Consider the following 22,675-nt stretch of genomic DNA (forward strand, 5'->3'; position numbering starts at 1 on the left):
CATAAATACAAAATTTGTCATTTACAATACCAATAGCTCAAACTTTCCTAATGCGAGACCTATTGCATTGCAAATGCTTGTTTTTTAGGAGCGGGATGACATGAGCTTCCTTAAAGTTGCGTGGGGACGTGACCTGATTCTAGGGATTGATTTAGTCGCGAGAGAACCTCACTTTCTATCTTCCACCTAAAGCCCTGGTGACACCACAACAAAGTTGCTACTCCTGAGTTTCAAATAGAGAAGGGAAATCCAGAGAGTAAATGATTCTCTTTAAACGATTTCCCTTCCCCTTCAATGCTCATCTGGCATGACATCATGCTCTAACTTCTCCACCAGTGAGAAGTGAGCACACGCACATCAATGTGCCTGCTGTCACTGCAGTCCAGGGGAAAAAAACGAACCACTTGTGCCAGGGCACAAAACAGAGCACGAAAGAGACCCGTTTCGAGGCTCTCCTTTTAAAAACTGCTGGTGCTCAGCACCGGTAAGACCCGGCCCACTCAAACAGCTCGCTGCGTAACTTGAACAAAAAAATGTCACCAGGTTTATTGTGTGAATTTAAAGCTGCAGTCCCCCCCCCCCCCCCCCCACCAATAATCCACAGCGCTTAACAAAACTGCCCACTCCAAACTACAAAATTACCTATTCACGCCACAGTTACACGCCAAATATAGCCATGCAGATCCAAAACACTTAATTACACTCAACAAAATTAAACTCTGCAACATGTCCCATATTTACACTCCACATAATTCTACACCATGCCACACAGTTTCACACAATGCCACACAACACAATTCCATACTACACAACATAATTACACTCCACATAAATCTATTCCATGACACACAGCAGCACTCCACACCATGACACACAATTCCGCGCAACATAATTTCACTCAGTGCCACACAATTCCACACAACTTAACTCCGCACAATTCCATTCCATCCCACAGAATTCCGCTCCACAACACATCATTTCACTACACATCACATACATCAGATCCACACCACACAGTTCCACCTTATGCCACATAATTTAACTCCACGGGACATAATTCCACTAAATACATGCTACTCACAACACCCAATGCCACTATGCATAGGTGTACTGTACTTACCACATAATTACTATCGACATAATTCCATTGCACACACACTGATCCAGCATTTCTCATATTGGTTCACTTCAGGTCTTTCAGCAGTTTATTTACCATAACCTTTTCCAAAAATACAAACTGCAAACACACACTCCTCTTCTTTTGGTGTCTTCTGTGTACACAAGTGCAGACTTTTTATGCGTCTATAACCTTCTCTCCCCTTCATTCTCTTTCTCACACACTCTTTATACTACTCTAGAGTTCATTAAACTCTTCAAACGCAAATTACCTATGACTCTCAATCTTACTTTCTATCTTTTTTATACAACCCTTACCCCATCTAATCACATACCACATATTTCCAATACACAAATACAGTGCACACCACACAATACTACCCCACACAATTCCATTTCAAACAAATTATTTCAGTACAGACAACATATGTCCACTACAAACAAAAACAAAAGTAAATAAAAATACCATCTACAATGCAAATAGCTCTAACTTTCACAAATATGAGACCGATTCCGTTATGGTCTCATCTCCACACCACATAGTAATCCACTTCCCTACAATTATTTGTTGCCCTTCCCTGAAACACTGTTTGATTACCATAGTGTACTTTCATGCTGTCGCCACCGGCAGGCACATTAGGAGACTAATTGCCGTTTCGGGTGGCTGACACCTCTGTTATCGCAACGTATCTGGAAGTTTGAGTACGTTGTCCGCTGCCCTCTCTCCTCTCCACCAATGGTAGGACTTTGGTGCAGATTATAATCCCTTGTATTTGCCTGCATTACTAGTTGTGTTCTCCTCTAGGTCTGGGCCTATGTCTCTTCTTGGCCCAATATCATTCTTTGATATTCTGGACTAAAGACCAAACCCAGACGCCTCAAGAGTAGACTAGAAAAGCTACATCGTAGAGTAAGATAAAAGTATATTTCTTTAGTATTCTGGCTATAAACGTCAGTTCCGTGTGTTGGAAATTTCAGCTGGTGTTTTAAGAATAAGTGATTTCCCACCTATGACTAAGAAATACATTAATTTGGTGCTTGAAAGTATCAATAATAAAGCCACAACACTTTTGAAAAAAAAGAGATAGTATGTGGTGACACTTCCTTTAGTCTCCCTCCTGGCATATATTTTTATTTTATAGAAGCTTGTGCTGTTCTGATATTCCGTGTAATGTTGATCTGCAACAAGGCATAAAACATCACTCAACGTTGGTGATGGCTGTTAATCTCCAATTAGGCACGAGCTAGCCCATGCTAGGAATCGATTTTCACCTTCAGGGTTTAAAATATGACTTCTATCTTGCACATGTTTTCTAGTCTGAAAGAGGAATCCTTCTTTGGAAATGATGTTGAAATGGCTGTGTATCTCAGTACAGGAAAAACATATTTCTAAAGTGCTGCCTGTGCTTGCTTTTCCTTTCAGAGATTGATGGACACTTTTGATTTTGTCGATGACACTGACCATGGTGATGAATCAAAAATGGAGGCGCCCACTTCACAGCAGTAAGATTTTTTTTTGTTTGCGGGGAGATAGCCAATTTATCTCCTTTTGGCTTTTTATTTTGTGTCTGGTAGCATGATTTGACTGTGTACCATTTATAAAGCATTTTGTGTGCAAGTACTGTTAAATATTCTGATAAAAAATGAGTTTAGCTAGTCTTGCTTAACAAATTTCAGAGTATATGAAACATCCATATTGTAATTTTTCAAATTCATGGTTGTATATGTGGGATTGTGCCCCTTTTTTGACATGGTCACCCCCACTATTCGCTCTAGTTCTGATGCTTCTCTTCTGAAAGTACATTATGTTCCTGCAAGCCAGAAAGCCAGTACTCTTTCCCACAAAACAGGTAAATATCTGTCGAGGCGAGGAGGACGCCGTCTCACCTACCTTTCGCTTTCCGCGGTTGACTCCACCTTGTGGGTTTTCGGCGGCGGCGGTGACGGCGGAGTCGCCACGCGCACCCCGTACAGTTTCAGTTGCAGCTGCAGGTTTTCGGAAGGCAGCGGTAGGCAGCGGGTTGCCGCAAGCTCCCTGGTAGCGGTCCCAGCAGCGTCTCACAGCGGCAGGAGCCACAAGGGCTCCATAGCGGCAGGAGCCGCGAACCACCACACCCTCCCGCTGCCGCTGGAGCCGCGAGCGTTCCACAGCGGCAGGGCAGGAGCAGCGAGAGCTCCGTAGCATAGCCATAGCGGCAGGAGCCGCGAACCATCACTCCCTCCTGCTGCGGCAGGAACCGAAGCGTTTCATAGCGGCAGGAGCTCCATAGCGGCACTACACCCTCCAGCAGCGGTAGGATCTGCGAGCTGCAAGCCGCAAGACTCTCACAGCATAAGCACAGCGACAGGGGCGACAGGAGCAGCGTGAGGAGCCTCTGCGGAGGCAAGAATAATAAAGCAGCAAGCAGCCCTCGTCAGTGGCAGCGGCAGTGTCAGTGGCAGAAGAAAAAGGCTGCGTGAAACACCCCCACACTGGAAGGAGCAGTGACGGCAAAACACAGCAAAAACACCAGCAACCTCCCTGTACAAGTTAAGGTAAGGCACGCTGGTCCCCACGCTGGTCCCCACCCTGGTGTACCAGAGGACCAGGACCAGGAGCCCTTGGAAAGTAGCAGTAATACGCCAGCAGCCCAGTACCCCTGAATTAAAAAACTTATTGTGCAAGTGTACGCAATAGATCACCATGAGATCAGGGAAAATAAGGGGGGCACCAGGCGTCCAGCACTTGAAACTTGAAATAGAGGGAGAGGAGGGAAACTTAACAGAGGTCTTAACAGAGGACGAACCCAAATTGGAAAAGCTCAGCAAGTCAAGAGAAAGGGAGCAGGAACAGTCTTCGGAATTAGACTACAAACAGGAAAAAGACACAGGGGCAAAACCGAAAAGGATAAAACCCAATTAAACAACCATACCCCCATCAGGGAAACCTGTTTCACTATTAAAACCAACATCAAAAGCAGCAAACTGGCTCTCATTACCGATTTTTTAAAAGTATGTCGTAGCTTATCCCCAGGGAAGCAAAAGATGCATAAGGCAGCCAATTAAGCAAAGGAGGCAAAGGAGGCAAAAGAAGCCAAGGAGTACAAGTATAAGGGGGGCAGCGCAGACAATGAGATATATAAGGACAATGTCAACTGGTCAATAAGTAATGAGGACACAGAACATAAGGCCCTTAATCTGTCTGTATTAGAGGATGCAAGTTTTACTAATTGTATTAAGAGCCCATTATTCGCTTACCACGGGCTCCACCTACAGGCCATTATGGCTGAAGTCCATAACGAACAGGGATTTAAACGGGAGTCAGCACTTACACCCAAACAATGGCTTGCCATGCCCAAACAAATCAACTAAGGCAGCAAAACCAACAACTTCAAATAGCCCAACAATCCGCTCGGCAGCACTGTGAAGAACAGAGCCAGGAGGATAACCTGGTGCTCGAGCAGGACAGCTTTGACAGCTTTGACAGCTCGCACGCAAAACTAAACATACCTGTAGACCCACAACCTGATCTACCACTTGTCTAGATCACGGACCAAATAACCAACATACAGGAACAACTTGCCACAAATCCGAAACTACCAATCAAGCAATTTCAAATAGCACAGCACTTGACGCAGACGTCATGTCAAAGCAAGATAAATGGATCACCTTTTAGAACCTCCCATGAGACTCAACCCTCCAACCTAGTCAGCCACCTAGAACCCCAAAAATCACCTTCACCAGGACGATGCATTAAGAAACAAGAGGGACAATACCTCAAGGAACAAGAAAACCTATCAACTGGACCATTTTGGGATCACTTATTAGGCACCATGAAGACGATTGGATCAGCTGCAACTTATCACGCTGATAAGCTGGATACTCAAGTCGAGCTATTAAATGCACTAGCCTTATACGTGCAGGGAATAGACCAAAAACTACATGACTTAAATGCCATGATAACAAAGGTACAACAAGCACGGGACATCACTTATTACACTTGTCATTGTCACCAAATAATCGACAAGCTTTCAACCGTCCCGACTATAATGTCAGAGTTGCTGGGGATAGTAAGGGACACACAATTAAATTCCACAACTTCAACGGAAGGAGAGCTCAAGGAGGTAGACGGAACAAACAAGGACACCCTTACCACCAACATTAAACCATTAAAAGTGGAAAATAACCCGCCAGTCATTGAGAGACTGGGAACGAACAGAGGAACATCCGCATTTAGAAAGCTTAACACCATTCCCGAATCAAAGCATTCCATCGAAGGCACCGGTACAAAGCAAGGAGCAAGAAAGTTTTGCAAAACCTCTTTCAAAACAGGAACGCAAACGCTTGAGGAGAGCAAGGAAAAGTAAAACAAACAAAGTCACCCCACAAGCTTCGCCGACACCAACCCAGAAAAGACTGGATAAAAATAACGAAAGTAGCAGTGACACACCCAGTATGACAAATCATAAAATCTCGGCATTAAAAGAAACCGCAGCCACAAGAAATCACAATGGCAAAAACAAAAAATGGAACTTTGTCAACTAATAAAATTTATGACATATTTAAGTCGTCGGCTGAAAAGGACAAAGCCAAAAACAAAGAAATCGCAAAATCAGATACAACGCAAACCTTTAGGAACCCAATTATGAAGGGAAAAAAAACCACCGCGCAGGATATAGCAACAAGTGGGAAAGGAGAATCACGGACAAGAAACTATAATAATGAAACTCAAAACAATCCAGAGTTCCATAGTACTATAGAGCCTATTGAAAAGATACAACAAGACCAAGTCAAATCAGTCCAGCTCGGTAAAATACATCTACAAGACCAAACAGAACTATTAACAGGGAACCCGATCGATTATAACAAAAAACAATCGCTCACGGCTCAAAGTCAGATAGAATTGATTCCACATTATAAATCGAGAGGAACTCATGACCTATTAAATCGAAGCACAATTATAAAGCTGCTCAAATCCTTACCAGCCCTGAGCCATATAACATCCAGTGACTTGGAAAGAATTGAATTCAAATCTACTCCTAACCAAATAGGAGTCGAAAAAACAATAGCCACCTGGATAAACTATTCAGTCACTGAACAGATCCTGAGGCACAAGGAGGTATTCGCAGAATGGGGTATAGAACTAAAAGAGGTGGAACCTCCCCGCTACCAGAGTCCCCTACAACACCCCCATCGTATAGAGTGTATCTTAAAAGGAGCAAAAGGCCCAGAGACTCATGATCAAATAAAGGATGACGTCAAATTCACAAGACAAATCACAATTACAATTTCACACCCAGACAAAATTAAAAAAGAGGTCAACTAACACTGGAGAACGCCAATTACAGGCAGGTGAAGGAGTCACCCGGTTCCTTCGACCCTGGACACCATTCTTACGTGCTCTGCCGGGCCGCTTTTCAGGCCCCTTATTCCCCGGGATTGAAGCTGTGCCAGATCACGATATCCTTGGTGTTCGTCTCACCTCATTCAAAGGATGGCTCAATTCTGTTGTTTTAAGGTCGTTTTTCACTGGCGGCACCGGTGCTACTAACTTTACTGCATCATTGCTTGATATTCGTTTTGAGATACTTGGAATTTATTTCTTTGTACTGCTTTTATTCCTGGTGCCCTCGTACATTTGGATCCCTTGTGGACCTATTCTAATATGCGCTATTCATGACCGATGAAACCCTTGGATTGTGAGCCACATATTTAAGGGGCCTCGTTATTATTGGGTTTTTAGAATACCCACACACAGCCTTGCTGCTACTAGGACCGCTTGTCAGGACCGTGTCACAGACAATATCTACTCCTTTTGTCTGTACAATATTTGAAGTGCGCCCTGATGAAGGAAGACTTCATTGGCACTTGTCCGAAACGCGCGTCGGCGCTTTTCTTGTCCTTGTGTGTAGTGATATGGATGTGAATGTCCGAGTATGAATTTGATTGTATAAAAGGTATGTTTTGATGTATGAGTGGATTTATTCTTCTGTCCGTTTTGAAGTGTTTTTGCGTGTCCTAGCTTTTAGACTGTTTTTGTATGTTTCTGATTATGTATATTTTTTCCAAATGTTATGCATTGTTCAAATGGAATCACTTTATTTATTATCCAAAAAAAATCGTGTTGATTGTCAAAATGAAAATTAAAAACTTTTTTTGAATATATTTTCTCTTTTTGTGAATTGGTGGGTATTCTGTTAATATTTATTAAACTTTGATCTGTTCTATTTGGGAACACCCCTTTCATGTTGTTCTCTCACGAACGCCAATTACACAACAAGGAGCTGCATGAACAAACTCCCAAACAAAATCAAAAACAGCGCAGGATATCAACATCTGCTCCTGGAATGTGAATGGCCTAGCCTCTAAAATAGGGCATATTGACTTTGCTGACTTCATTCTACAGTACGATATACTGCTGTTGCAAGAAACCTGGCAGACAACACAAACCCCGATTGTAGGCTATAAAGAACATTTAAATCTAGCTAAAAAGGAGTCCGCACACGGAAGAGCCAAGGGTGGTTTATCAATATACATTGCCACAGATATCCGATTGGAAGAAGAAAACATTGACTTAGACTCGAGCTGGATGCAATGCATTAAATTCATAGTTAACATCACTTGTACATTGATAATAATGAATATCTACATCCACCCAGCCCACAAGCATAAGGTGAGACATATCCAACAAATGGCCACCACTATCAAAACTCTAAAAGCAATACACCCACATGCCAACATAATATTGTCTGGAGACTTTAACATGAACTTGATGCAAGCCCAAGAGAAAAATCTACCAAATGGAATAACCGTCAGGAGCGATAATACAACTAGACGTGACACATCGGGCAAGAAATGCGCTGCATTGCTAGACAAACAAGCATTATACACGTTAAACGGTCGAGGCCCAAAAGATAGCCTGGCAGCTTTCACAAGAGTGACGGCAAAATCAGGAGCAACCATTGACTTTACCTTAGCTGATCCAGATTTATTCCCCAGCATCACAAATTTTCAAATAATAGATAGAGTAGAAAGGGACCACTATCCCCAATCTCTTACATTAATTGACTTTAGGAAAAAGTCTCTGCCATCAAGAGCCCTGACGCACTTTACTCAATTGTACAATTTAAATCGGTTAATATGGAATGAAAATACTGTAGATAAATACATGGAGTCCTGCACAGTTTTCCTGACCACTACAGGCGCAAAACCATTGGGGATAGAGGCTTGGGGGTCCTTAATTAACAGCTTGAACAGAAAGTTTACACACAGCTCCAAAAACCAAAAAGCGGCCCGGATCAGCGTGTCAGAATGGTATACTAAAGCGCTAAGGATAAAAAAAACAAAAATTAAACAAAGCATTGAGACAAATGTGAACTCAAGGTCAACAACCTTCCCGGGAGGTCCTGACAACAATTAAACAAATGAAAAGAGACCCAAAAAAAGAGACTCGGAACGCTAAACGTATATATAATGAGCAGTTCTGGACAAAAATGCTCTATGTAAGTCGACAACAAAATTCTAAGCAGTTCTGGGCCCAAATTAATGTTTTATCCAATGGAAAAAATCGGCATTTCAACTCTGATAGAACTGAGCATGTATGACGAGCACACATAGAAGCTACATATAATCCACAGACAGCCCCCAGAGCTACCACTGAAAACGAAATACGGAAAGCGATACAACCAAAACACAGTACCCTCAGTGAGATTTCAACAAGAGAGCAGAGGAAGGCAGAGACATTGAAACCAACCTCGCAGGCCCTAACTCACACGACTAGCAAGCTGTACCTGAAACATCACAGTAATTCACAAGAAAAACAAATGGAAGGAAAATCGCAGCAAGACCACCCAGAAACACCAGGGTCAGATCAATTAGTTGTCGATAGCCAGATCACACAAAAACAAGTAATGAATACTATAAAAAACCAGAGATCAGATGGGGCGCCGGGACCCAATGGTCTGCCGAACGCCCTATTAAAAAAAGACTTACCATTTTGGTCCAAACATCTAGCTATACTGTTTGACAACATCTTGGAATCCCATACCATCCCCGATTCCTGGCGAGGAAGCATATTGCATCCAATATTTAAATCAGGGGCTCGTGCAAATCCCTTAAACTACAGGTTAATAGCCCTCATAGATGTCGAGGCAAACATTTACGCTGCAAACCTGCTTAAGGATCTAGAAGACTGGGTAGATAATATCAAACTGATCCCCAACACACAGACAGGCTTTCGAGCCGGAATGGGCACTTTAGCAAAGATATCCGCCGTCACACTCCTGGCTAACCAATCTATCACAAATTCTAAAGTATTGTATGCGTGTTTCGTGGATCTCAAGGCGGCCTTTGATAAGGTCCCTAGACAAGCCTTGTGGGTAAAAATGAAATCCTGGGGTGCACCCACAAACCTATTGAATGCAATAATCAACCTTTATTCTAAAACATGGGTTCAAATAAAAATGGAATATGGTCGAAGTCTAACAAACAAAATCACTACCACCAATGGCCTAAAACAGGGGTGCGTTTTGGCCCCCTGTCTATTTAATATATATACAGCTGATCTAGACTATCACCTACGTTCAACATTAGGTGATCCTCCAAAACTAGGGAATGTGAGGACAGTAAGTTTGCAATATGCAGACGATATTGTGCTGCTATCCCAAACGCCTCGTGGCCTACAACGACTGATAAACAAATTGGTAGAATACGCAGACCTAAACCAACTACAGATACACTTTAAAAAAACAAAGGTCATGTGTTTTTCCAGTCCACAGAAAAAAATACCAAAATTTACTTGGACGATCAACGGCAACGGCTTGGACCGCGAGGGGACATACAACTATTTGGGATTAACTGTGGATAGCCATCTTAATTACAAGCAACATCAAGAACACCGGAAAACAAAAGCTAAACAATTATTATTTGCATTTAAAACCTTGCAAAAAAAACTTAGTGACAGTTCCACTACCCACTTATTAAAGGTCGTGGCATCAAAATTTTTACCCGCAATCACATATGGTTCTGAACTCTTAAATGCAAAGGACGCAACATCCTTTATTATCGCCCAAACCAGCCTCTTCAAAAAATTGTTTAACATCCCGCGCCACATCTCTCAAGACCGGATCAGACTTGAATTTGGGCTAAAAAATCAGATCATGACAAGACAGGGAGCGCTGGTCAAATACTATTGGAGAATGCGGGCAGCAGAGGACGACTCCCTGGTACATTATTGTTGGCTGGAGGTCGAAAAGAAATCAAAACTGACTAATTCGGTTTATTAGTTCTTAAAAAAATCAATTGAGGCTTTAAAGTTAGAGGAAACACCGTCCTACCCGGAGTTTAAACAGTTGGTCAACAAAACAGTTAACCAAACGTCTCAAGACCAGGATAAAGCCGCGTTGTCCATGAAAACAAATGCATGATGGTGCTTCCGACATATAAAAAGTTAAAGCCCCAACCATATCTTTTGGAACACTTTGCAAACCGAATGAAACAGCAATCAATTTTACTGAGACTGGGAGTGTACCCAACTAAAGATTAAACTCCAAAATGGAAACGCACCTGGCTTTCAACGGACTGCCGCCTTTGCGGACAAGGTGATGAATCAGTGCTCCACTTACTTTGTATTTGTCCAGCACTATCATCTAAACGGAAAAAACTGCTGCGGCCGTTAATGATAAAAGAGCAGATAAGGACCTGCAGATCCGCAGTAATACAATGTTTAGGAGGGTCAACAGTGCAATTGGCATGTAAAACATTAAAGTTTTTAAGTCTATCGGCAAAAGCGCTAGAAAAGAAAGACACAGAACTTGATCTAGAAAATGCTTAGATATTCACCTCGAAGCAAATACAAGAATAAGAATCAGATTCCTCAAGCTAGAATAACTACTATAAGACTAAAAGGCACTAATTGCACTATTTTCCTTTGTTTTACTGATCCAAAATGTTTTCAATGGAAAGTTTATTAATTAACTTGTATTTATTCATGAATTTTAAGTCGCAAGTGTTCACGTGTTTTAGCGGTTAACCCGCTCTTTTTATGATTTAAACAAAATCAAATAAAGTAATTTACTACAAAAAAAATTGTAACCAAATTGGCAAGGAATTGAGCACCGCTGGAAGTCCCTCCTAAATCGTACATATGGTACCCTGGGCATGGGCACTAAAGACAGTCCCTATAAGCTGAAGCATGTATTATGCCACCCAAAGGGACCCATCCAAAAACTCAATGCATCCTGCCATTGCAAAATGTTTGAAAGAGTGCAAACCATTTAAAAAACATGCCATGGCATGCTCCTTGTGTGCCATGTCAAGGAACACTGCATATACTATATGTAAGTCACTCCTACAGCAGGCATTAGAGCTCTAATGCAGGGTGCATTATATTAAATGTGAGGGCCCATCTGCATGAGCAGATAGGTCCCTGTAATGTCTAGTTCCATTCCTAGATATTGCAACTGATCAGGCAGCCATCTTAAGGACATGCACTGGTCCTTACGAGTTATCCAGGTACATGATGGCTGCACTCAAACCAATGATGTTTGGCATCAAACACCTCATCTTAATAAATTGGGACTGATTCCAGTACTAAATTTATTATGATATGCACCCAGAGGGCACTTTAGATGTGCCCCCTGCAAAAATATTAGTCCTTAGTGTGCTGGCTAACTGGTATCATCCAGCCTGCCACCGCAGATGACCCCCTGTAGGTGAGAGCCAGTTCTCTCAGATGTTAAAAACAATGGCTACTCCGGAGGAAGGTGTTTACACCTCCTCCATCAGGAAGGCTAGTAAATTAGTAGCCTCAGGCCAGAGGCGTTAAAGTCTCTGCTACCTTAGATATACGACAACTGCTTCCCCCCAGACCTGGGAAATGCCACCCCCTGCCTTGAGGCCCATTTGGCACTAGAGCAGGCAGGAAATTAGGCAGGAGGCTTGTCACACTTTTAGGCTAGAAATACCCCTTAGATGGGCCTCCTGAAGTGAACAGCCAAGGAAGGGCTTCATCATTTTGAAATATGTGAAACTAGGAACTCTGTGTCAGGTTTATGTAGTCATCGCAGAGGTAGGTTGTCCATTGTGAGAAGCTGGGTTTCTGTTGCAGTAACCCCACCCCCGCTTTTTGCCAGACTACTGATGCACTTTGACTTGATTTGCCCTGGGTCTCTGCCAATCAGATTCCCAAGGCCTGCGTTCTTTCCCTAAAACTGTACCCAATTGTCATCTCTGGCCGCTGGTCGCCCCTGATAAGTGGTACCACAGGTACCCTGGGCACTGTGACCAGGGAAGACCTCTAAGGACTGCAGCACTTATTGTGCCACCCTTAGAGGTCCTGTACCATTACACTCACACACTGCCTTTGCAGGCTGCATGTCTTGGTGCAGAACAAAGGTAAGAGTTGCAATGGCACACATCCCTGTGTAAGGTGGCGGACTCGCGGTGGAATTCAATGTTACTGAGGCAGCGTCCGGCTAGAGTCTAAACAAGCTCCTCGTCGTTCTGCATATTGGGATGACGCGTTGGAAGCAACGTGGAAGCTGCTGTTGTGTAGGAGTTTTTTGCGACTTGGTGCTAAGTCAGTAGCGTGAGGACAGGTCCGTGACGAATAGTGCTGGTAGCGTTTTTGGTCTCCAGTCCCGTAGAGATCTCATCTCAGAAATTCATCATCGCAAGATTGTGTATATCATATTCTTTTGCATTGTATATCCCCTGAAGAAGGGTTCAGTTTGAACCCGAAATGCATTGGGACAAACTTTTATCTGTTTGCATTTATTTTGTTTGGTCATGAACGCAACATAAGATGTCATCATATGCAATTTGCAAAAAAAATGTTTAGAGAACATATTTTAGTGGGGTGTGAAAATTAATGTTTGTATTTTTTCACAGCACGAATAGTATTACAAAGACATTTTGAGTATGTTGTTACATAAGTATGCTTAATATTGCATATTAAAAGGTACTTGTTTATTCATTCAACTAGTAGATACATGTTTGGGGTTAATTTTTGAAAAGGCGTACAGCCCATCAGCTGTGCTTCTAGTAGTCCAAGGTTTTCCTTGGCCTCTAATGGATAAGTTTGTTACTTCATAGGGAAAGGGCACATTCCCTTAAACTAGAAGGCACGCTAGGATTCAGTTAAAAGATAAAGTTTAGAATTAGCAGTTTCAAACCAGGTGTGCAGACCCACACTGTCCAAATCATTTTCTCACACATCCCTGTGTGCCATGCCTACAACCCACTGCCCTGGCATCAGTCACCCTTCTAGCTGGGTGCCCTATATCAGTGGTGAGGGTACAGGTGCATCAGCCATGTACCCCTACAGTTTAAGTCCATTCTTAGACATTGTAAGCGCAGTGCTGCCATTAAGAGTATATGGTGCTGGGAGTTTATCATTACAAACTCCACAGCACCATAATGGGGTCACTGAAAACTAATACGTTTGTTATCAAACTTCTCAGCACATTAAACCCACACTGATGCCAGTGTGGGGTTTAATGAAAAATGCTCACAGTGGGCACCTTAGAGATGCCCCCTGAAAAACGACCTACCACTAGTGTCCAGGCTGAGTGGCTGCTTTCACCTGCCACCACCAGACATGTTTCTGGACCCCGGGTCGAGAGCCTGCTGCTCTCGGGGGCCAGAAATAATGCACATCCTGGGATGAGGTGCCAAGCCTCATTCCCCGGGATGGGCAGGGTCCGCAAAGGGGAAGCTTCAAAGGCTTGCCGCCTTTGTGAGCTTCCCCAGGTTATTTGCTGCTTTCAGCAACTGGTCCCCACTGGTTTTGACCCGCACTTTGGGCGGGAGAACCAGTGGAAAAAAACACGTTAGGAAGAGAGGTGTGCCCACCTCTGCCAACTCCACCCCTCAGGTGGGGGAGGCGAGGTGAAGTACAACTCTCAGTCCCCGCTATCTTGCAGATGGGGGGACCCATCCAACCAGGGAAAGGCTTATGCCCTCCTTCCCACCAGAGGCTGGCATATTAGGGGTGTACCCGCCCCAGGGAAGGGACCCATTGGTCCCAACCTTTTACTTTCCTGTAACACCCCTAAATCTAGTGTTTATGGGCACCCCTGAATCTTGCTTCCTCAGACAAGAACCAACTATAACAAAAGAAGACAAAGGACCGAACAGCTGTACTGAAGCTAAAAAGAGGAAGACACCCACTGACTTGGCCCCAGCCCTACCGGCCTGTCTCCACTTTGAACCTGCTCCTGCGAAATCCCGGTGTGTCCTGCAGCCAGCAACCTCAAAAACCCCGGAGGACCTGCCTGCCTTCAACCAGAAAGACTGTGTCTCCTGTGAACACCGGATTTGTTCATCAACAACCTCTGTCCCCGGCTGGAAACAGCGAATCCACCCCACTCTGCCTCCGCTGTCCAGGGCCCGAGCTCGAGTGGGCAAACACCAAGAGGAGGTCTCCCTGACGATCCTGACCCGAAATCTGGCGACCCCTGACCTGCCTCAAGCGGACGCCTGCAGTCTTAAACCGGAAGGTCCCCCCAACTATGACCAGGAGCTGGTAGGAAGATCTGACCCTAAAAGGCACCCCTGTACCCGACGCCCCAGGGCCTTGGGTGGCCCAACCGACGGTGACTAACCAACCCCGAAGATCCCAACTTACCTCTCCAAGTGGTAATTGCACCCAGAAGACCTTCGTCCCCGAGCCTGCCATTCTTTTACATACCGGAGACTCCCCTTTGAAAGCTACAGGGCTTCTGATGCCAAAACAGCACTCTGCACCTGGCCAACCCAGTGCTGCTGAGGATGCAACTTTTGTGGTGGCCTAAACCCCCATTTGCCCTGAGCTTAAGTCCAGGAGCTTTGCTCCCACAACCGAGTGGCCTGCCTGTCAGCAGCCACCAACCGGAGGCCCCCTATCCCTCATTGGATAAAATTGGGCCTCAGCACTCTGCACCTTGTCGCCCTTGTGCCGCAGAGGGTGTAACAAGAGTGCATCCTTGACCCTGGGGGACCCCAGAGTCTAACCCCAGAACACCAACTCCCACAACAAAGTATTTACCTTAAAACCGATAACACTATTTTCCTCTCTAGGATAAGATTGACTGTTTTTTCTATCAAAAGTTTCAGGAAAGGGGTCAGGGGTGCTACTCCCGGTACTTCCTGATTCCCAAGAAGGATGGCAGATTATGTCCAATTCTGGATCTCAGGGTCTTGAATCTTTCTCTGAAGCAGGAGAAATCAAGATGCTCACCCTTGCGCAGGTCCTTCAGGCGCTGCTGGAAGAAGATTGGATGGTGATGATCGACTTGCAGGATGCGTATTTTCATATTCCCATCCTGAAGTCGCACAGGAAGTATCTCCGTTTCACGGTGGACTCGCGACACTATCAGTTTGCGGTTCTCTCGTTTGGACTTACTACTGCACCTCGAGTCTTCACCAAGGTGATTGCAGTGGTGGCAGCGCATCTCAGGAGGTCGGGGATTCATGTTGTCCCCTATCTGGACGACTGGCTGATCAAAGCGGAGTCGCCGGAGAAGGTGTCGTCATCTGCAGGAGACAACCCAGTTGTTGTACAAGTTGGGGTTTTCGATAAATGTGCCCAAATCTCACCTGGTGCCCTCATAGCGCAACCTGTTTATAGGGGCAGTACTGGACACTACTGGTTTTCGGGCATTCCCTCCACCCCAAAGGATTCTCGACATTCAGGAAATGATTCCTTTGTTTTACACTGGAGTTGTCTTTCCAGACCTGAATGTCCTTCGTCTGCTCGGTCTGTTTGCTTCCTGCATTCTGTTGGTCAACCATGCACGCTGGCACATGAGGGCTCTTCAGTGGTGCCTCCGCAGGCAGTGGTATCAGCACAAAGGAGATCTCAGTGAGTCGATCAGGATCTCCAGAGAAGCTGCGGCGGATCTGTCTTGGTGGGGCGTGGAAGACAATCTGTCCCAAGGAAAGTCCTTTCATCTGCCTCCATCAGTGGCCACAGTGATAACGGATGCATCCATTCTAGGGTTGGGTGCTCATCTGGGGGATCTGGAGATCGAGGGTCTTCGGTCTCCAGAAGAAAGGTTACTTCATATCAACCTTCTGAAATTGCGGGTGAAATTGGCACTCAAGGCCTTCCTCCCTTCCGTTCGCGGTCAGTCGGTTCATTCCTGACGGACAACACTACAGCGATGTGGTATGTCAACAAACAGGGAGGAGTAGGGTCGCAGTGTATCTGCAGAGAGGCTCTGCGTCTCTGGTCCTGGGTTCAGGACCATCAGATTTGTCTAATGGCAAATCATCTGGCCGGAGTTCTGAACGTGCGTGCAGACAGTCTGTCGGCAGTTCTCGGCAGACCACGAGTGGAGGCTTCATCCAGAGGTGGTTCGTCACATCTTTCGGACGTCGGGAACTCCTCGGGTGGACCTGTTCGCCACTCAAGAGAGCGCTCACTGCCCGTCATTCTGCAGTCTCCAGTATCCGATGCAGGGAGCGTTGGGGGACGCATTTCAGTTGAGTTGGAGTTCTCTACTCCTTTACGCGTTTTCTCCCATACCCTTTATTCCTCGGGTTCTGAGGAAGATTCGCCAAGACCGGGCCGAAGTTATGTTGGTCTCCCCGGATTGGCCAAGAAGGGTGTGGTACACAGATCTTCTCCACCTCTCCTCGTGCCCGCCGCTCCGTCTCCCTCTCAGGGCTGACCACCTCTCTCAGGTGGAGGGGCAGGTTCTACACCCCCACCTCCAGAGCTTACACCTTCATTCCTGGAGATTGAACGGGGCAAACACAATTCTTTTTCTCTCCCACCTGATGTTGTGGATGTTATTCTTTCAGCCAGGCGACTTTCCACCAAGTCAATTTATTCTTATAGGTGGTCCAAATTTGTTTCGTGGTGTGGAGAGAAATCTATTGACCCCTTAATGGCCTGTTTGTCCGATATACTTCAATTTGCTCTTTCTTTGACCCAGCAGGGTTTTGCTGTGGCAACTGTAAAAGGATATTTTACGGCCTTGTCGGCATTCCTTTTTTTGCCGGACCAGCCGTCCTTGTTTAAATCTCCTATTGTGTTACGTTTCATTAAGGGTCTTACCAACAAATTTCCTCCTACTCCTTTTATTGTGCCTCAATGGGACTTAAATCTTGTGTTGACATACTTGATGGGTTCACCATTTGAAACTTTGCACACGTGTCCCATGAGACTTCTGTCTTTTAAGACTGTTTTTCTTGTAGCAATTACCTCGGCAAGGAGGGTAAGTGAGCTTCAAGCTCTTAGTTCGAAACCCCCATTCTTGACCATTCATGCTGAAAGAATGGTACTCAGGACCAGGGCTACTTTTCTGCCTAAGGTGGTAACTCCTTTATATCTGGGCCAGTCCATTACCCTCCCTACCTTCTTTCCTCCCCCTCACCCTTCCAAGGAGGAGGAGCGGCTTCACCGTCTAGACCCTAAGAGAGCGGTGAGCTTCTACCTTGATAGGACTAAGGACTATCGTGTGGACAACCAGCTTTTTGTTGGATTTGCTGGCTGTAAGAAAGGAAGAGCGGTGCACAAGCGCACACTTTCAAGATGGATTATTTTATGCATTAAGATCTGCTACGCCCTGGCTGGTAAGGAACCTCCAGAGGGTATAAGAGCTCACTCTACTAGAGCAAAGTCTTCTACATCTGCTTTATCTAGGGGTGTTCCTGTAGAGGATGTTTGCAGGGCGGCAATTTGGGCTTCCCTCCACACTTTCGCCAAGCATCACTGCTTATATTCCGAAGTGAGGAGGGACGGCCACTTTGCGCGTTCAGTCCTCCAAGATTTCCTGGTATGAAAGAGTGGACACCCTCCTCCGGGAGTGGGGACTGCTGTGGGATTCTATTCACAAGGTGAGGAATCCACTGGCAGATGTATCCATCAGAAGAACAAGTTACTTACCTTCGGTAACGCTTTTTCTGGTGGATACAGTATCTGCCTGTGGATTCCTCACATGCCCACCCGCCTCCCCGTTGTCCACTCTTCTATATCTAGTAAGTGTATATGTTATATTTATAACTTTCAATGGAAGTGTTTAATTGTTCTTGCTTATTGCATTGATTTCACACTGTGTGTTGGTCTGAAGGTTATGTACCGTGTATACTTTTCCTATTTCTGTCGGTCTGTCCGTGTGCCTCGGGGGCACGGAAAAAAGGGCGGAACTGACGTCATCGCGCCGACGAGGTCCTGTTATGGATCCAGTGACGTCAGCGGGGTCGCGAGCGGAGTCCTACCCTCTGTGACGTCGTCCATGACCTCGCTGGTGTGGAGAGCTACAAAAGTTTCTGATTGGCTGCTGCGCAGGGGATATTCACAAGGTGAGGAATCCACAGGCAGATACTGTATCCACCAGAAAAAGCGTTACCGAAGGTAAGTAACTTGTTCTGTATTTCCAAACGATTGCATTCTCAGTACCAGTACTGTAATCCAAACAAAGTGCATATACAATTACAATTCAAACTGTTTACAAACTACATTACTACTGTAAAGTATTTATTGCTTACCTGTGCCAGGCTTCCTTGGTTCTAGAAAATAAAATAAATAAAATCATATTCTTATACAAAAACAATTGGTCTGGAGTTCAGTCTGAGTGCGTGAATTCATTTGATGACTGAGTGTGTACAACAAATGCTTAACACTTTACTCTGATAAAGCCTTACTGCTCGACCACACTACCACAAATAGAGAGTAAGGTGGTATCTAACTTTACCTCTGCCTACCTTTGGGGTTCCACTGGACTCTGTGCACATGTAACCTCATTTTGGTATTGTATATACAGAGTCAGCTTTTTACACCCATTTGCTACTACCCTAAACGCCCCTAAATTCAGTATTTAGGGATCCAACTGATACCACGAACTCTAATTCGCCTACTGGGAACCAAATGAAGGACAAAGATGAGACAAAGCTGTGAGAACTGTAGTCCTGCTCCGAAATTAATGCCTAATCCTGCCTGGCTGCTTGCACCGCAACAATCACAAAGACTGACTCGTCCATAAGCTGAACAGCCTCCCCAAACCCTTGAAGGACTGTTATATTTAACAACCAAGCAGAATCTTCCTTGGGGTGGAGGAACCACCTCCCTGCCTCTGCAGGCACCAATTGCATCGACCCGGTACATTGTGTTTCTGGCCATCGGGCACACAGAGAGCAACTCGCCAGAAGAGGTTGTGGAGAGTCCAGGAGCTTAGCCCCTTCGCTCTCACCAAGTCTCGAGCCGCTGACCCCTCCCGGAGCGCCTCTGCACCAATACCCTGGGTACTGGAGCCCTTGCAACTACCAAGGCTTAATGTGTATCTAGTCCGGAAACCAGCAATGCCATCACCGACCTGCCATTACGGGACTACTAGAGCCACAAGACATTGACATAGAGTGACCCTGCTGTCCTGTTTTCTCTCCTTCTCCAGGTCGTCAAAACCAAGTGAGAGCCTCTATTTACAGCAAACTGCCGAAAACACCCCTGAACCTGCTTGGCAGTCACCCCACTCTTGTTCACGTAAAGCAGCTGTCTCATTGTGCTCCAGAGACTTTCAAGAGCCCCCCCGCACCCCTGCTGGACTTGTGCCCCAAATCTCCCCTTCAGCCTCTTTTTCAGGTACTTTTGCCATTAACATTACTGTGTAGTGCTCGAGGCTTCCAATGCGACCAGCACCTCTGCACCCAAACTCACCAGGGCAGGTAAAACCGAACTCCTGGGTGTTTCTTGGTCATTGACCCCTAAGCACCTTAAGTCCCAAAAGGCACCCTCAAGAACCACTCTCAAGTATATGTATGTAGTGTATGTTTGTCTCTTAGGATAGCATTATCTGAAAGAAACTATTAGTTATAGATTCCTTACCTTAGAATTACCCCAGGCGTCAGACTGGATCCGGATTTTTTTTTTCTCCGTAGCAGTACCCCTGCGCCTCGGTAGGTGGCGTCAGTCGACTCCACGTTTGTCTTCGGTGTCGTGATCGCCAGGATGACATCGCCCCTGTGCGCTGACGGCAGTTCTTTCTTTTTTTTCACCAGCTTGCGCAGACCCGGAGAGAGCGGTACCCATAGTCACTTTTTCGAATTTTTGTCAACCTATTTTCGAGTCGTTAGACTCCTGGTGCACATAGGAATGTCCCATCGTCGCACCGGCTTCAAACCTTGTGACTCCTGTCACAAGTTGATGTCGGTTACGGACAAACAGCTTGTGTGCCTCTGGTGTCTGGAGCGCAATTACGACCCAAACTCGTGCTTCGACTTTCAGGCCATGAACCCAAAGCATTTGCGGGAGCAGTCCCGAAAGCTTCTGGAGGCCCGGAAGTCAGCTCCGTGCCGCTCGAGGTCCCGGTCGAGAGGGAGGTCACGGGACTGGTCGCGGAGTCACCACTAATATTCCTCCTGAGAATGTTCGTCGAAGCACAAGAAGAAGGCCATGAAGCACCTACGCTCTTCGCCTTCTCCCCATCTGTTGGCCAACGCAACGTGGGATACGAAAGGTTGTCGTTTTTCGGCTTCGCCCGCAGAGCCTGTTGGGTCGGCACCGAACTTCACTCCCTTCCTGTGAACTGGAGTGACCCCAGCCCAACTTCGTACATTTACGAAGCCCTCCACTCCATCTTTGGGCAGCCTGACTCCGCCGGTGCACGTTTGGGCCCCATGGACTCGGCTGGGGGTTCCAGGCCTTTGATACCGGCGGTGCCGTTCGACCTTATGACACCTCCTCCGTCACTAACTCCATTGACGACGGCCCTGCACCCTTCGATGCTGGTTGTGTCCCCAGCCAACGTCGACCCCGGCCTTCCCCTCAGCTTGGACACGGAGCCAGAATGGCATCGACCGGTACTTTTGTACCACTATTCTATCCTGGCGTTCCTTATTGCCGTGAGTGGAAGCCAGTTGAGGGTGAGGAGGACTGGGCGGGGTCTGCTGACCCTCGTGCAGACTAGCTTGAAGAGCCGGACTGGAGAGAGGAACTGGGTGAGGCCAGTGGTCTAGATACATCCCCAGAGCATGGCATGCTCTCTCCCCCTACCGTGGCTACGGAGGAGGAAGCCTCCTACGCTGTGGTGTTGCGTAGGGCAGGTGAGGCCTTGGGGCTTCAGCTTCCTACGGTGGCAGTCAGGACCAACCTCCTGACTGAGGTGCTTCAACCAGAAGCAGCTGTCTCTTCGGAGCCCCTGCTGCGTTCAGTGAGGCCCTCACAGACATCCTTCTGGGCACTTAATCCAAGCCCAGCACAGGAGCTCCTGTGGACAGGATGATTGCCTGACGCCACCGCCCAGCCCAGGTGACCCGCTTTTCCTCTCCCAACACCTGACCCAGAGAGCTTGGTAGTCCAAGCCTTGTCTTCCAAGGGATAATTCCCTACTAAGCTCCCCCAGATAGGGATTCCAAGAAGCTGGATCATCTTGTGAAGATGTTTCCTTCCGCCAGCTTAGCATTGCAGTTTGTGAATACTGCATGCTATTATACCCATGCAGAGTGGGATTCGGTTGCGCAAGTGCTGCGAGTGTGCCCTTAGGAGGCCTATGCCGTTTTCACCCGCCCAGTGGCAGAGGGTCAAGACGCAGCTAAATTCACCACCAGATGTGGGCTGGATACTGCCGACTCACTGGACAGAACGGTTTCAACGTCAATAGCCCTATTGTGCTACGCCTGGTTGATGACGACTGATTTTTCTGGGGATGTCCAATCTACCTTACTGGACATGCCATTGATGGCGTCGCGTTTTGGGTGCCAAGGCAGACTGGGCGCTCGAGCGCCTCAAGGTTTCTAGGGCTACAACCAGAACCTTGGGCCTTGTAGCAACCTTTCACCCCACGCAGTCTGTCTTTTGCCACTTTTGTGGCTACGGAAGGGGTGCCCCACCACGTTCGACCCAGTCTAGCCACCGGTTCATGCAAGCTGTCCAGTCTGTGCGTCGCCACGGATGTGGGACCCAGGGACGCTGGTCTGGGGGCTTGCGGGCGGGCCAGTCCACCCATAACCCCCCTGTAGAAGCCTCCCAAACCCTCCTAGTCCAACCTTTCAGGAACACCAGAGGCCAGTGGGAGGCAGGATTTGCCATCATATCCCCCATTTTCAAAACATCATGTCGGACAGATGGGTCTTGCAAATAGTCAAGGGGATACTCCCTCCCCTTCGAGACTACACTACCTCCACGCCACCATCCTTCCATCGCATGTCGGAGGATCACTTGGCCTTCTCCGTCATGAAGTTGCAGCTCTCTTGACCAAGGGAGCTATTGAAGGGTCCCTGTGCCAGAAGTAGGTCGTGGTTGCTACTCCCACTACTTTCTGGTACCCAACAAGGACAAAGGACTGTGTCCTATCTAAGATCTCAGGGCTCTCAACCGCTTCCTCCGGAAGGAGAAGTTAAAGATGCTAACGTTGGCTTAGGTCCTGTCTGCCCTCGACCCCCGTAGACTGGATGGTGGTGTTGGACTTGCTGGACGCCTATTTCCATATCCCCGTCCTGCCAGCCCACAAGCGTTACCTAAGGTTCACTTTAGGCCACGAGCATTTTCAGTTTACTGTACTCCCCTTTGGCCGTACCAGCGCCCCTGGGGTGTTTACGAAAGTGATGGCGGTGTCACAGCTCATCTGCGCAGATCAGGGATCCCAGTCTTCCCCTATCT

At 46.5% G+C, this 22,675-nt stretch overlaps 1 protein-coding gene across 3 annotated transcripts in view; it reads left to right on the top strand.

Moving 5' to 3' along the window:
* Window positions 1-22,675, top strand: part of SCAF8 (SR-related CTD associated factor 8) — a 1,826,711-nt gene that overhangs the window by 465,922 nt on the left and 1,338,114 nt on the right. For all 3 annotated transcript variants that reach the window (XR_013596231.1, XR_013596230.1, XM_078649179.1), the window contains exon 9: window positions 2,540-2,619. Coding sequence is in view for 1 of the 3 variants with exons in the window: in XM_078649179.1 (XP_078505305.1) it covers window positions 2,540-2,619 (80 nt within the window). In the remaining 2 variants the exon portion in view is untranslated. The remainder of the gene's footprint in view (window positions 1-2,539; window positions 2,620-22,675) is intronic.

Source organism: Lissotriton helveticus, chromosome 6 (genome assembly GCF_964261635.1).
Source record: "Lissotriton helveticus chromosome 6, aLisHel1.1, whole genome shotgun sequence".
Lineage (NCBI taxonomy): Eukaryota > Metazoa > Chordata > Amphibia > Caudata > Salamandridae > Lissotriton > Lissotriton helveticus.